We start from the raw sequence: 16566 nt of genomic DNA, 5'->3' as shown, positions 1-16566 counted from the left end.
AATATTCTTAAAATAACTTCAAAACTACTACAGACATTACCATTTAATATCCCTACATTTAATATCTTTAAAGTTCCTGAGGTACGTAAGAGAGAAGAAAAGAAAATACCTGCTGCTGTTCCCAAAAAGGTGGAGGCTCCACCAGTTAAAGGTAAATAAAATCTGTGCATCTGTGCTCAGGTATCTATTCTTCCAGTTGGCTACAGAATATAATGACAGACTTGCTCAGATTTCTCCCACTAATGGCTACTTCCTCAGAAATTATATGCCCTTATACAAGTATACAAGCATGAGTCTCAGCAAGTTAAGCCATATTCTTTAATGTTTGTTTGGTAAGCAGTTAGTATGTTCTTTGGTGCGTACAAAACATATATATGTTTAATACCAGGGTCAACTTTTTGGATTCCTTAGTATTTGTGGATGTACATGTTGAAAGTTGTTTTCAGTGTTTTGCTAAATAATTTTAGTAACCTCCTAAATATTCACAACTCTGTATCTTTAAAGTGCCTGAGGTGCCAAAGAAAACTGTCCCAGAAAAGAAGGAACCTGTTCCTGTCCCTAAAAAAGTAGAAGCTCCACCTGCTAAAGGTACTCCAATTCTTATGAAAAAAGCAAGGTCTTTTTGGTTTTTATTATTTTATTTTTTGTTGTCTTGCATACATTTGTGATTATACAACTTTGTTTTTACGTTATCTTTATCTACTGTTTGATTTATTTAAATATCATTTGTGCTGGAATACAGCTTACAATCACTTCATTTTAAACTTTGTCCTTCTTTTTCTTAGCCTTTTCTTTGACTTTTATCTATATGTAAATTGTATGCCCTTTGGTTAAGGGAGGGGCTTTTGTTTACTTCTGGAAGCACGATGGGAATTTATAGTGCTATATTAATAGTATTGACAATGCACTGTCCCTAGCTGTCAGTAATTTATAAATAGTTGTCTACATATCTTAATATCATATAGCTATATGTTGTGATATGTGTTGCAGTGCTTACATCCTTAATGAGTCCCGATAACTGTAGGCTCTAAAAAGGACTCTTTGGCACTGTACTCCGAATAAGTGTTCCAAAAACTAAAACACCACCATTTTGACAATGATATCTTTAAAGTGCCAGAAGTGCCCAAGAAACTTGTGCCAGAGAAGAAAGTACCTGCTGCCGTTCCCAAGAAAGAAGTAGCTCCTCCAGCTAAAGGTACATCACCTTTGAGTGTGTGCATTAACAATGTTTGTCTTAATCTTGTTGATTATTTCTAAATCTAACCATATGTTTTATGTAACTTTTATATCCAGTCTATCCAGTTTGTCTGTCTATTCTTTGTCTATGTATCTCTCAAAATCTTTTTAGAAATATTTTTTAAATCTGTTTTTAATATCTTTAAAGTGCCTGAAGCACCTACAAAATCTATACTAGAACAAAACATTCAACTTCCTGTATACACCTCTTTAATGTGCTGTTTTAAATATCTTTCGTACATTGTATATGTAAATAGTTTTGCATTAATGTCAGTGATTATTCGTGCATCTAACTGTATGTTTTATATACCACTAACTAGCAACAATTCTATTTTCTTCACTTAAAGAATGTGATCTTAAAATACATGTGTGCATATTCAGATTTTGGGTCTGATTTCTTCAGACACCTTTTCTTTTAGAAACCCATCTCTGTAAATTAAAGTATACAGCTTGTGTGTTATCTTCCTGAGAAGAACTGATGAGAACAGTTCTATAGTAATGTACCCAGTAATCAAAACTAGCATTCAGTATTCTAAATTTGATATTTTGAAGTGCCTGAGGTACCTAAGAGACCTGCCCCAGAAGAAAAAGTTGCTGTTCCTAAAAGAGAGGAGGCTCCACCAGCAAAAGGTATATTACCTTGTAGTACAAAAGACTGTTCTTTGGTGTTTTCGTTGTATTATGGAAATGTGTCTGAATGTAATTACCTCTTTAAATTTTCCATTTGTGTTATGTGTTGCTTTTTCCATTTTGTAAGTCCTAAAACTAAATAATATCTTTAAAGTGCCCGTAGTGCCTAAGAGAGTTGTCCCTGAAGAAAAATTACCTGTTGCTGTTCCTAAAAAAGTGGAGGCTCCCCCAGCAAAAGGTATGCTGATGGAGTGCTAGAACATGTTGATTTTTAAATAGCATCTATTCTTATCTTCTGTTCTTAAACTCTTGCTGTGTTTGTGTTGCTGTTGTGAGTTATATGTTAGTGAACTCTGTTTTTGACAGAGGATTATGAGTTTATTTTGTGTGTATTGTTGTTGTACTATTTTTGCTTTTATTATACAATATCACTGGTATTCAGTCTTCAAAAACCGAGTTACAGGAGTCTGTGATATTATCTACACATTGCCATTAGAAATTTATACATTTAATATTAGTACCTTTCAAAGTGCCTGAGGTACATCAGAAAGCACTTTGAGAAGAAAAAAATATATATTATGGAAAAGGGTATATCTGGTATAGACTCTAAAGGAGTGGAAGTCCCACCACCTGATGTTACATTGCAACCAGTGATCCATGTGACAAGAATCAGTTCTGCAGATTTTTCTTGTTGTCTTTTGAAGTGCAAATTTATTGTTCAAAGGCATGATTCCTAATACAGAAACGTGCCTCAGTTGTTATATGTGAATTTTTGCATTACATCATTTTACATGTGGAGTCCATAACTTCCCAGTTGTTCAGAGCTCTCTATGTAGTACCCAGCTCTTGAAAACTTAGTCCCTGATATGAAACCCATTGAAGAAGATGGAAAGATTCTTATTGATTGCAGTGGTTTTCGGATGAGAGCCTTAATGAAGACACTGTGGAAGTTAAGGATAACTGGAGAGTAGACACCTTTCAGGATTCAGTACCTAAGGGTTGTATCCATAACTTCCTTATCCACATGCAGAAGCACTATTCATTGTGCTACAGTTGAGAAACACTGGCTTGCTTTTGCACTATAACTCATTATCATTCTTGGGCAGATTCTAAGCTTGAATGTAGCTTGACTTCAATGAAACTAAGATCATTTACACCAGTTAAGGATCTGCCCCATAGTGTCCCAAGCCAAGATTCTCCACTTGTTCAATCAATTAATGAATAGTCAGTCAGACAGGGATAGTTAACTCATTTTTATTAAGATAACAACAAAAGAACAAAATTCCTAAAGTCCACATCTAAGTTACCGCGGTGAAACATGAATATGCAGAGAGGTATTTGTTTTATGTAAACATGTTCCTTTCTGCGTTCAGCTAGGCAAGCTGGCCTCTTGCCTTATCACAATTTGACTTTTTCCCTGGTTTCTCAGTTTATTTGTCAAGCACATCACCTGCCTACTTATTTAGTACTAGGCTTTCTTTACCACCCACAAAAAAGTAAGAAGGATTATTTAACTACTGCTGGTCCTCCATTGTAGCTGCCATGATGTTTGAGAAACTGTGGCACTCCACAGAAAAAACAGTTGAACTCTTAGAATTACTGATCATGTAGTTTGCCCACTGTCCCTAGTACATGGGCAAGGGACAGAATTTAGTGCAAAGCAAACATACACGTACAAAACACTTTGTTTCATGTGAATGGCTATAGTTGTCATATTGATTTTTATCATAATTATTATATCTCTGCTACAACCATTGTTCCACAAAACCTCTACAACTGAAACTGTCTTTAAAGAGCCAACAGTACAAGAATGGATAGAAGAAGAGGAGGAGGAGGAAGAAATGGTCACTTTTGTTCACAGAAAAGAGGAGATTTCATCAATTACAGGTATAACTAAAACTCAAAGGAATGTAGGCTAAAATGAAAACAATCTTGAAATCTTGCTATTTTAAAGTAATTTGTTGTTTTTTACCAAAAAGTATCACGTTTTCCCTCACTGTGTAGGTGGAGGCCTTTCATTACAGCATTTGTTTAAATGCTGGTAAAGTTTAATATATTATGACATTTTGCCACTGCTAACCATCTCTTCCACTTCTTCTGATCAGTCTTCAGCCAAACCCACCACAAAACAGCACAGCTTACAGAAAATAGATTTCTGGTTGCTTACAGAAAATAGATAAAAAACATCCAATCTAATCTTAAATATCAAAGGATCCCCTGTCCCTCAGTCTTTATGAAGATTGCTTGACCGACCAATTGAAAGAGCGTAAGGGGCTCTAAAGTATAACAACATTCTGTGGACTTCCGTAGACAATTCCATTATGTGTGAGAATGAACAAACCACAGAAACAGCTATCTCTTGCCAGTGTACGAAAGTGAGATTTGTGTGTTGCTTTTTTCTTTTTATATGTCTGGTATTGAAATTATTCTAATTTCCTAAAATTACACAATATTTTAAAGTGCTTAAGAAAAAACCACCAGACGAATGGATACCCCCTGTTCCTATTGAAATAGAAGAACCTCAGTTCACTAAAGGTAAACTAATGAAAATATTTTTTTCTAGAATCTTTATCTTTTCCTTTATCTTACACATGCTGTTTATTTGTGTTGTTTGTTTCAAATTTCTTTCATGTAAATATTTTGTGGTTTAGTGACAGTAACCATAGTCTGGTTATGTGTATTATCACTTGTTATCTTTATGTTGTTGTTCTAAATTGTTTCTTCTTCTTTTATGGTCCATTTTTGTATTAAGTTAAATTTCATGTATATTTTCTTTCATCAAAATCAAACAAGATTAAAAACTTTATTTGTATCTGCTCATTATTAAAGTGAATTCCAAATAGTACAATTAAATATCCCTACACTTAATATTTTTAAAGTGTCTGAAGTGCACACGAAAATTATCACAGAAGAAAAAGTAGCTATGGCTGAAAAGCAGGCAGCTCCACCCAAAAAAGGTACATTGCCTTTTGAAGCTATGCAACTGATGATTCTTTCTTAATATTGTCTTGTAACCTGACCTGTCTAATTGTGTCACATAAAATGTCGATTCTGGTGTGTGTGTTCATGTCCTCCTTACACTTGTAAAAATGTCAGGCCTCTATTCTTGTTGCCTACTTTCTGTCATTTCTGAGTAATTCAGTAGTTCTAAAAATAAACAATGTTTTTGAAGTTCCAAAAGTGCCCCAAAAATCTGTGCCAGGAGAGAAAGTACTGATTCCAGTTCACAAAAAAGTGGTTACTCCACTGACTAAAAATATTTCAGCTCTCTCTGGGGACACAGGAGACTTCTACATATCAAAATTTAGTGAGAACCAACAGGTCTTGGTTCTGTGAATTACCTGATTACAAACAATTTATATTCACTTGGTTATGAATTAAAAGAAACTTTTTTTTATCCAGTAAAAATGCAGAAAATTATGTGAAATGGTAACACACCTGCATTTCTTGTGCAGTCAAAACACAAGTATGCTAATTCAATAAGTATCATTCATATGCAGAAGCTCACTGCCTCTTTTCAAAAAGTGTATCACTATCTTTTCAGATCACTTTTATTTCAACTATGCGCCGATGTCCTTATCTTCTGTCATTTTCTTATGGACTTAAAAATCTTGCTTTTTTTCCCTTTTTTTCTGTGTGTGAAATTTTTTAGTTAAATACAATGTATTGGAAGCTACCAGCAACACTGAACAATCATTCATTTAAATTCCAGTGCCCTTAATATGCCATGCAAATATGTTTGTTATTTTTTTATGTACATGTCTCTTTCTATTTTTGTTTTCATGCTTTTGTAAGTATTGTTCCTGTAACTAAAACATACAATAATTTAAAATGTCTGAAATCACTGGGGCATTTACCCTCACGAATAAAACCTGGTGGTATTCTTAAAAGTTTATCAATTCCACAAGCCAAATATACTCTCATCTTCTTGTGCATTAAAATGTAAGTTGACTTGTTGTGTTTGTTAACTTAAATTTGTGTTTGTTTGTTGTTTGGTAACAACTCCATGTCTATTGAAGCTTACTTTCTAAGGGTACGTCTACACAGCAGTGTTATTTCAGAATAACTGATGTTATTCCAAAATAACAAAGAGCACACCTACATTGCAAGCTGTTATTTTGAAATAATGTCGATCTGGAGGACTTCTTACTCTGATTCCTGTAACCCTCATTTTACAGGGAGTAAGGGAAGTTGAAGGAAGAGTATTCTTCCTTTGACGTTCTGCTGCATAGACAGCACCAAAAGCCAAATTAAGCTATTTCAATTTAAGCTACACAATTGATGTAGCTGAAGTTGCGTTGCTTAATTCGAGTTTTGCCCTACTGTGTAGACGTCCCCTAAATGTGCAATCATTATGTACATGTTCATCCATAATTCCTTTACGTGAACATAAAAATAACAGAAAGAATCTGCATTTTGCAATTTACAAGTGTATTCTTACAATTACTATTTTTAAAATACCAGAAGTTCCAAAGCCAGTTGTCACAGAAGAAAGAGTGTCCATTGCTGTTCCAAAAAGAAAAGCACCCCGAGCAGCCAAAGGTACCCACATCCATGGATTAAATTATAACAGAAATGTTATAACTGCCGTGCTTTTGACCCTCCAGTCTGACTGCCATACAGCCCCAGTAACTTCTCTTCAATTCTGACATTCCACCAAAATCCCAGGAACTGCTAAAGGGCACCTGGGCAGCGCCATTTTATCAGGTGTCGGAGGTGGAAGGAGAGAATATAAAATATCATATTTCCCAACCATATTGAGAGAAAAGCAGTTATACTCTATCCCAATTACTGTTTCAGAGAAACAATGCTAAAACTAGACTTTGTCTTTAATGTATCCACAGTGGAAGAGCATTGGGCTTTGTCAGAAGACGTGTCCATCTCTCTTCACACAGAGGAGCAGGTTTCATACACAGGTATGAACTACACTGGAAGAGGTTTTGGCCCAAATAAAAATCGTTTAATCTTTCCATCATCTTTTTAAAACTATTTTGTTTCAGAAACAAAACTCCAGATTTCAAGCTGAGTATAAATTAATATTTTATATTGTATGTGGGGCATGTCAATATTATTCTGCAAAGTGGAGCCCTTTGATTTTTCTCTGTCCACAAGAGGCTTAATTCTTCTATCCTGACTTCCCTTTCGTTTTTTGGGGAATCTTATTCATTTACTTGGCTCCTGTCTTAGATGCAGCCCGCGTGCTGCCTGTCTCTCTGCCCTCTGAGGGGGAGCTGCCTGACCGGCTCCATCCTAAATACACAAGTAATCTCTTCTGGGTGGCCTGTCTTTCTTTCCCCCTCTCCTAAGGAAAGCCAACCCATCCTGAAGTAGTGATATAGGAAAGGCTTCTCTGACCCTTCCTCAGCTGCCCTCTCAGTACTTCATCTTACTCTGGCGCTGAGACAACCCAGAATGTCCCCAGGTATTGAAAAACCCCTTTGTTCTTCTCTGTTGAGAAACCTCTGATTGTTTCAAGACTGGGAGGAATTCAAAGACTTTTACAGGAGTGAGACTTGGCCTCACTGCAGCAGAATGACGGGTGGGATGGGCAGGGCAATGCACAGAGAATTGTGAGAAGAGGAGAATTGTAGGAGAAGGCATCTTGCTGGCCTCCCAAATAACAGTATGGGGGAGAAGACCAGCAAGCATCTTGGAGAAGAGCCCACACAGAGAGAATGAGCCAGGTGTCCCCCAAAGAGAGGGCACATCATGGTCTGTAGGCCTCCATCGGAAAGCAAGTGGAAATGCAAGGTGTGGGACAGAGTTTTCTTGGGCAGCAGAGTCTGCTGTGTCTGGTTTTGTAACCAAAACAATGAAAGTTCTCAGGCTCAATCTCAAGTTTATGGGTGAAGACTTACCTGGCACTTAAAATTAAACTTTGGGGCTCTTTCTTTATGTGCAGCCCAGCCAGAAAGTGATAAAGAAACTGGGCATGTTTCACATAGCCCTAAAATGTAGTGAGAATTTTGCAGGTTGTGGCTTTTGGTATCTAAAACTGCAGCCACTTGCTTGACGTTGACCCTTTAAGCAGCTTGCTGCTCCAAGCAAAGATTAGGTTGTTCCTTGGCAGAATATAGGTAGAAATATTTAGTGCAATTACTGCCAATTAGATTCCCTCTACCAAGAAGAAAGTTTGCTATGTCAGAGGACCTAAAAGGTCATCCAAATGCTAGCACACACTGGCTTTTCCAGGGTGACTTCTCATGTTAAAATATCTTCAGCAGTTTGAAAGATGGAAGAAGATATTACCCAGTACAATTTCAAAACGAGAAGACGCTCTACCAACAAGTGTGCACTCTTTCCTAGATAAATCTACACAGTTGATCATCCGTGCTTAAGCTTTTTGGAGTGTTTCCAGTAACTATCATGTCATTTTCTGGATGTAATCATGGGTTGCTTCCAATTTACTGCAAGCACAGGATCACAGCCTACTTCCATCTGTGCAAGCGGCATGTTTGTACCTGCTCTCCTATTTTACTGTAGGAAGACTAGGTTGGAATGTTTGGTTCTTCACAAATTCTTTGTCTCAGGTGACTGTCAAAGGGCTCTTGCTGTAGTTACTGGAGTATCTCAAAGAGAACCACAAAGGCATATTTTTGTGAAGGGGCCTGTTTTCCTCATTTGGAGAGGGAAAGTCACTGAGGTCACAGTGGGGCTGAATTTTTTCAGGATTGAATGGATTTTGTATCAAAGCTCTGACCTGGAATATGTATAAATACTCCGTTGGCAAGAAGTGGGTACAGCTAAGACCATCTGCTCATATGTATATGTTGAGGTGTTGGACCTTTTGTTGTATTAAATTATAGTGTAATGCTTCCGTCATACCTCATCAATCTGCACAGATCCCTTGCTGATATGAGAGCCACATATATGTTAGATACCCTTTTTAGATAACTTTCTTGTTTTTTGTTGACTTACACCATTGTCTATGTGTTCTACTTTTTACTCTAATATTTGTGCATCTGTACATTGTTTTTTAAAGTTCTTAAATGTGAATATTCTGTATCTTTAAAGTGTCTGAGATTCCGGAGAGAGTAGTCATAGAAGAAGTATTACCAATTTCTATCTCTAAAAAAGTGAAGAAGCCACCAATTAAAGGTACACTGTCTATAACATTAAATAGAATATATATGTGCTTTGTATGTCTGTACTGTAAACGTGAATTCCGCCTTGCATTTTTACTGAACGTTCTTCAATTGATGTTGCTGTTACTAAACTTACACAATTTAAAGTGTCTAGAGTGTCCAAAGAGTTTACCCAAGAGAAAACATGCTACTATTCTCTAAGAGTATGTCTACACTTGCACCCTAGTTCGAACTAGGGATGCAAATGCAGGCATTTGAAATAGTCAATGAAGCAGGGATTTAAATATCTCGTGCTTCATTAGTATGATCTTGCCAGCGTGTTACTCGGATCAACAGCTGTTTCGAAAGTGAAAGTGTGCGCCGGGACACGTTAGTTTGAATCAAACCCCTTGGTTCGAACTAACATTACGCCTCATTTTTTGCAGAGGAGCATCTGTATAAATTCTGAAAGCCAAATGTACATACAGCTCTTAGCACATTAAAGTTAAATTTGATCTGCTGTTTATACTAACTTGAACTCATGTTTGCTTGTTGTTTTGTGAGAATGAGCAAACTTACAGAGACACCTGTAATACAGGCAAAGAGCAGTGAGCACAAGGCCACTGACTAAATTTCCTCTGTTTATGAAATGTTGAATCTTTTTGTATCCAACTGGATTCTCCAGATGACAAATTTGAGTGAGATTTCCGTCTTTGTAAGGCCTCACTGAGGTCAATGGGAGAGTTTCAACTGGTTTCACTGGGCATTAGATCTAGCCCTGCAAAAAGCTGAGCAACTCTTTGGGGGTGCTGAGTGTTCTGGCCTGATCCAACTCCCAATTTAGTTATTGAGATTAGTTTCAGAGGAGGTTGGATCGGCCTTTGAAGGCTCTTCCTCCATACAGAAGCTCATCAGAATCATGTTCAGAGGTAGGAGGGATTTTAAATAAAAGTATTTATTTTATTATGAATTGATTTCCTTCCCTGTGTTTTTCTTAAGAGTTTGCAGAAAATGGTTGCATTAATTTTTAAATATGACAAATGAAAACCATGTTTTGAAATCTGAGCTAAAACCTTCCAGCAAATTATGTGCCTTTCATTTCTCCAGCCACTATTTCTCTAAACCAAGTTCAGCAAAGGCTATAATAATAATAATAATAATAATAAAAGACTTAGCTCAACACACATATTTCTACTTGAACTAAATGCACACATCCCCAGCCTAAAGTCCCCCTGTTGTAATTAGAAACCATCTAATCGTACATCAACACTGCAGCCTTCACTCTCCTTCCCCACCCTTCCCATGATAGTGAGTCTCAGAGCTTGAATCAACTGACTTGGTCTTGTGGGAGTCAAGTCAAGCTACAACACTAAAAATACCCGTGACAACATTCTGCTCAGGTTGGAGCCCAGCCTTTAAGACCTGCTCCCATCACTGGGTTTCCAAACCTGGCCTCCAAGCCAAGCAGGAACGGCTATTTTAAATCCATATAGTGAGAATCCAAGTAAGCTGACCCCATCTTTGAGACTTGTGGCTTCAAGTTTTGTTTGTTTGTTTGCACTGTAAACATACCTTAAGACTCCATTTAAGCAGCCACACCATTAGAACTTATTGTATGTCTGACTTCTTAGATACCAGTACGTTATTACATGGTTTGGCACTTGCTACTATTAATAGGCAGTACTCCTAGTGTAGATGCATACTGGGTGAATTTGATTTCTAAATCAAACATTCCACAGACCCACTAACCAAGAACTCTGTGGCTGTGTCTAGACTGGCCAGTTTTTCTGGAAAATCAGCCACTTTTCCGGAAAAACTTGCCACCTGTCTACATTGGCTTCTTGAATTTCTGCAAAAGCACCGACTTCCTACTGTAAGAAATCAGTGCTTTTTGCTTCTCCCGTTCGGGCAAAAGTCCCTTTTGTGCAAAACTTTTGCACAAAAGGGCCAGTGTAGACAGCTGAGATTTGTTTTGCGCAAAAAAGCCCCAATTGCAAAAATGGCGATCGGGGCTTTTTTCCGCAAAAGCGCGTCTAGATTGGCCACAGACACTTTTCCGCTAAAAGTGCTTTTGCGGAAAAGTGTCTGTGCCAATCTAGACGCTCTTTTCCGAAAATCATGCCAGTCTAGACGTAGCCCGTATGTCTTTTTCACAAAACAGTTTTTCTGAAAGTTTACAAGTATTCTCAAGAAAACAATTTGGAAGACCAACCAGCAAATATGTTGTGGGTGTCAGTACTGTATGTAGGTTTTTCCAATGATGTTATTACTTGTCAAGGCAGTACATGCAATAGTAGAACAAATACATATAATAGGTCAGTTGTGAATTCTAAATGTTAATATCTTTAAAGTGGCTGAAGAAGAGCCTTGCTATGTAGAAGAGGAAGTACCTGTCGTTGTTCCTAAAAAAGTTGAGGCTCCACCAGTGAGAGGTACATCATTTCTTTGCTTCCTTTCCTTCAATTTCAGACAAATACCTTTCCTTCAATTTCAGACTTTAACTTCTTAACTTGATGATTAAAATATAGCTTAGATGCTTCTAAATTTTTTAGCATTGAACATGTGCCTGTTTGTGTCATTGCCTGGGTACTCATGTTATGTGTGTGCTGCTTTTTCTTTTGGTTTCTTTGATATGGAAATCATTCAAATTTTCTAAAATTACAAAATATTTTTAAAGTGCTTAAGAAAAAACCACCAGAAGAATGGGTACCCCCTGTTCCTATTGAAATAGAAGAACCTCAGTTCACCAAAGGTAAATTAATGAAAATAAAATTCTCTAGAATCTTTATCTTTTCCTTTATCTTACAAATTTTGTTTGTTATGTTTCAAATGTCATGTAAGTATTTTGTGTTTTAGTGACAATAATCCTTCTCTGGACCTTCACTATGTAAAAACTATTATTTGTGCCCTTTGTTTATATTGGTTTTGTAAATTGTTTCTTATTTTACTGTCTCATTTTTGTATTGTGACATTTTATGTGTTTTCTTTAAACAAAAATTAGTCAAAATTAAAAAAAGACTTATTTCTTGCTTCTTATTGTTAAAGTGCATTCCAAATATTAAATTAAATATTCCCATCTATAACACTTTTAAAGTGACTGAAGTGCACAGGAAAATTATCATCGAAGAAAAAGTAGCTATGCCTGAAAAAGAGGAGGCTCCACCAAAAAGAGGTACATTGCCTTTTGAATCTATGCAACAGAGGTTTCGCTCTTAATATTGTCTTGTATTCTGACCTGTCTATTTATGTTGTATAAAATGTAGATTCTTCTGTAAACTCTAAGTTCTTTATTTAGTTTATAAAAATTTCAGGCCTCTGTACTTGTATTTTTGTTGTCTACTATTTTTGCCATTTATGACTAATTCAAAATTCCTAAAAATAAACAATATTTTTAAAGTGCCAAAAGTACCCAAGAAAGCTGTGCCAGAAGAGAAGGTGCCTGTTCCAGTACACAAAAAAGTGGTGGCTCCACCAGCTAAAGGTACATTAACTTTTTTTGGTGATACATAAAGCTTCTACATATCAAGAAATCAGTGAGAACCAACAGGCCTTGAACCTGTGAATTATATGATTTTTTTAAAAAGAGATTATATTAACTTCGTTATGAATTAAAAGGAATTTTGGTTTCTGCCCTGCAAAAATGCAGAAAATTATGTGAAATGGTCACACACCTGCATTTCTTATGCATTCAAAACTGCTGTAAATTATATGGTAATTTTGAGTGCACACTAATTTTGATAAACTGAGTAACACTCATATGCAGAAGCTCACTGTCTCATTGCTAAAAAAAAGTATTAATATCTTTTGAGATCATCAACTTTTTTTTCCAAAGATGTTCTGTACTTAACATCTGCCATTTCCTTGTTTGTGTTTAAAATGCTGTTATGTTTTTTCGCTGTGTGAAATTTTGTAGTTAAATTACTTGTAACAGATAATGCCAACAATGCTGAAGAATCTTACATTCAAATTCAAGAATCCTTACGTCTTACATATGCTTTCAACATTGTTTTTTGTGTGCTGTGTCTTTTTTTTGTTTTGTTTACATACTTTTATAAATATCATTGCTGTTACTAAAATCACACTGAGCAAAATGGGAAACTTTCAGTTGGCTTAGGTGGGCATTAAATCTAGTCCTGCAAAGCACTGAGCAACTCGTAGTGGTACTGAGTGTTCTGGTCTGATCTACCTCCCACTTAAGTCCTTGACAGTGATTCCATTTACTTCAGGGGAAGTTGGCTTCATTTTTGAGAGCACTTCAGATGTACAGCAGCTCAGCACCTTGCAGGATTGTGTCTAAAAGGAGGAGGCATCATAAAAGAGAAGCTAAAGTTAGCCTGATGAGATTTTCTTCCCAATCTTTTAGTTCAGAGGTCCTAGAACAGAGATGGGGAGCCTTTTTGGGTAGGAAGTCACTGACCCACTGAAAAATCAGTCGGGGACTGGAGTGCCAGAATGGGCTCCCCAATGCTGGGGGAAGTCCTAAGCCTCGGGAGCCAGATCAAGGCAACCCAGGGGCTGCCACCAGCCCTCGGGCTTTAGGTTCCCCACCCATCCTAGAAAATTACAGCACTGTATTTAAAATATGTGTATAAATGAAAACCATACTTTGAAATTTTGACCAAAATCTTCCATTACATTAAGCACCTTTCCTTCAGCAAACTAATGTTTCTCTAAAACAAATTCAACAGAGACTTCAATATAAGAAAGGACTTGGCTAAACACAGAAGATAACTGCTGACATAATTGTCTTTATCCCAAACCCAAATATACCCAGTTGTCTCTCCATTTGCTTTGTTGCAACTAACAGCTATCTAAGATTCCATTTGACATTCATGCAGCAAAAAATAAATGCCCCCTACATTTATTGTATATCCTGATTCGCAGATATTAGTAAATTGCTGCACAGTTTGGATCTTGCTACTATTTGCGGGACAGGCAGTACTCCTAGTGCAGGTGAAGACTAGATAAATTAGATTTTTAAATCAAGCATTCGATAGATACAAATTAATAAAGGACTAGATCAAATATGGTAAATATATCAATTTTATATCTTTAACATTAATATCTTTAAAGTAGCTGAAGAAGAGCCTTCCTACATAGAGGAGGAAGTACCTGTCCCTGTTCCTAAAAAAGTGGAAGCCCCACCAGCTAAAGGTATATCAACACTTACATATTAAATGTCAATTGTTCTGTATCTCAGCATTACTGAGTGTATTGTTTTTATACATGTCTCTATTACACACGTTATGTGTTACAAACTTCTTTTTTGAGTCACCAAGTGTTTGCTTACTGTTTTGATACCTTTCCTATCTCTAAAACTATACACTGTAATATTTTTAAGTGCCTGAGAAGCCTAAGAAAGTTGTCCCACCACCAAAAGTTCCTGCTGCTCCTAAAATTGAGGAAGCACCACCAGCTAAAGGTATAAAACAGTTACTGATTAAAATGATACTTACTTATCTTGAAAGACATGACAGAAGTCTTCCCTTCTCAGTTTCTTGGTTTCAGTGTCTGTTAATAAAGATGTGTTTCTTATAAATCAAAGTGTGACTGTTTGTATTACAGCTGTGTCTTCTGTTTACTATTATGTGTTTTTCCTTACTTAAACACGTTGGTTATTATCAAATAAAGGAAACACTATGATATTACAGACAAAATATATTCAGAATCCTACACATCAATATTTTTAAAACTTTTCTTTCTAAAGTGCCTGAAGTTCATAAGAAAGCCATTCCTGAGGAGAAAGTACCTGTTCCTGTTCCTAAAAAAGTGGAGCCCCCACCAGCTAGAGGTACATCAGTCATTTGCTTATAATTTGGAAATATGTCTTCCATTCTTTCAATTTCAGTCTTTAACTTCTTACCTTAATGAGTAAAATATAGCTAATATGCTTTTAAGTTTTTAGCATTACACATATACATGTGTCTGTTTGTGTCCATTGCCCATTGTATTCATAATCAGAGCTGTGTATTGCTTCCTGTATTTGTGTATTGCTTTCTTCTTTTAGTTACAGTATTGAAATCATTCCAATGTTCTAAAATTGCACAATATTTTTAAAGCATTAAAGAAAAAACCACCAGAAGAATGGATACCTCCAGTACCTATAGAAACAGAAGAACCTCAATTCACCAAAGGTAAACTAATGAAAATTATATTCTTTAGATGTCTTTATCTATTCCTTTATCTTACACATTTTGTTTGCTTGTTTGTTTTTATTGTTTGTTTCAAATGACTTTCACGTAGAGATTTTGTGTTTTTAGTGACAGTAACTACTGGTACTTCATTGAATATGGACTATTACTTGTGTCCTTTATATTGTTTTTGTAAATTGTTCCTTCTTTTGCTGTCTCATTTTTATATTAAATGAAATTTCATGTTTATTTTCTTTCATAAAAATACAATCAAGATTAAAAAGATTAATTAATAGCTGCTTATTATCCCAAAATGAATTCCAAAGATTATAATTAAATATTCCTATATTTAATATTTTTTAAAGTGACCGAAGTACATAGGAAAATTGTCATAGAAGAAAAAGTAGCTATGTCTGAAAAGGAGGAGACTCCACCCAAAAAAGGTACTTGGCCTTTGAAGCTAGCAACAGATGTTTCTCACTTAATAGTGTCTTATATTAGTAATACTTTAATTACATAGCCTAAAATGTAGATTCTAGTGCATGCATTTGTTTCCTTTTTTAACTTATAAAAATGTGAGGTCTCTGTATGTTTGTTGTTTGATTGTTTTTATAATTTGCAATTCAAATTTCCTAAAAGTAAACAATCTCTTTAAAGTGCCAGAAATGCCCAAGAAACCTGTTCCAGAAGAGAAAGTACCTGTTCCGGTACAGAAAAAAGCAGTGGCTCCGCCAGCTAAAGGTACATCACTTATTTTCTAGTGATACCGGAGGCTGCTACATATAGAAATCAGTGAGAATTGACAGGCCGTGAACCTGTGAATTATCTGATTTTAAAATGAACACTTTATACTGATCTGGTTATAAATTAAAAGAAATTTGGTTTTTGACTTGCAACAGAAAATTAGAAAATTATGTAAAGCAGTTGCTACCCTGCATTTCTTATGTATTCAAGACTTAGTAATTGCTATAATAGCTGCTAATTTTTATAAACTGAATATCAGTTGTCTGCAGAGGCTATCTGTCTCTTCTCTAAAAAAGTATCAGTATCTTTTCAGATCATCGTGTTTATTTCAACTATGCACAATTGTTCTTAAATTCTGTCATTTTCTTATGGGCTTAAAAACTCACTTTTACCTTTTTCATGTACTGGAAGATGCTAGCAACACTGAACAATTAAATTCTAGAGCCCTTAATATGTCATGTAAACATGTTTCAGTTATTCTTTTTATGTGCCTATGTCTCCTTCTGTTTTTCTTTTCATGCTTTTATTAATATATTACTGTTGCTAAAACAGCACAATGATTCAAAATTCTTTGGAAACTTACCTGAAGAAAAAAACTAGGTGGTATTCTTAAAACATATAAATTCCACAAGTAAAATGTATATCCATCTATTTGTGTATTAGAGTTTGAACTGACCTGTTGTCTTTGTTAACTCAAATTCATGTTTGCTTGTTGGTTAGTTAACATGTCTATGTCTATTTTTAGACACACAATCTTACTT

General features: G+C 35.8%; 1 protein-coding gene across 1 annotated transcript in view; it reads left to right on the top strand.

The window, feature by feature from the left end:
• Window positions 1-16566, top strand: part of TTN (titin) — a 326433-nt gene that overhangs the window by 149320 nt on the left and 160547 nt on the right. The window contains exons 151-171 of the mRNA XM_075934411.1: window positions 74-151; window positions 505-588; window positions 1112-1195; window positions 1789-1866; window positions 2021-2104; window positions 3661-3753; window positions 4327-4401; window positions 4746-4823; window positions 6331-6408; window positions 6711-6782; window positions 8881-8964; window positions 11282-11362; window positions 11608-11682; window positions 12025-12102; window positions 12328-12411; window positions 14004-14084; window positions 14272-14352; window positions 14638-14721; window positions 14990-15064; window positions 15427-15504; window positions 15719-15802. Of these exons, the coding sequence (XP_075790526.1) occupies window positions 74-151; window positions 505-588; window positions 1112-1195; window positions 1789-1866; window positions 2021-2104; window positions 3661-3753; window positions 4327-4401; window positions 4746-4823; window positions 6331-6408; window positions 6711-6782; window positions 8881-8964; window positions 11282-11362; window positions 11608-11682; window positions 12025-12102; window positions 12328-12411; window positions 14004-14084; window positions 14272-14352; window positions 14638-14721; window positions 14990-15064; window positions 15427-15504; window positions 15719-15802 (1689 nt within the window). The remainder of the gene's footprint in view (window positions 1-73; window positions 152-504; window positions 589-1111; window positions 1196-1788; window positions 1867-2020; window positions 2105-3660; window positions 3754-4326; window positions 4402-4745; window positions 4824-6330; window positions 6409-6710; window positions 6783-8880; window positions 8965-11281; window positions 11363-11607; window positions 11683-12024; window positions 12103-12327; window positions 12412-14003; window positions 14085-14271; window positions 14353-14637; window positions 14722-14989; window positions 15065-15426; window positions 15505-15718; window positions 15803-16566) is intronic.

The sequence above is a fragment of the Pelodiscus sinensis genome, chromosome 7, assembly GCF_049634645.1.
Source record: "Pelodiscus sinensis isolate JC-2024 chromosome 7, ASM4963464v1, whole genome shotgun sequence".
Taxonomy (NCBI): domain Eukaryota; kingdom Metazoa; phylum Chordata; order Testudines; family Trionychidae; genus Pelodiscus; species Pelodiscus sinensis.
The sequence above is the reverse complement of the archived record's forward strand: the minus strand, read 5'-3'. Positions and strand labels throughout refer to the sequence as shown.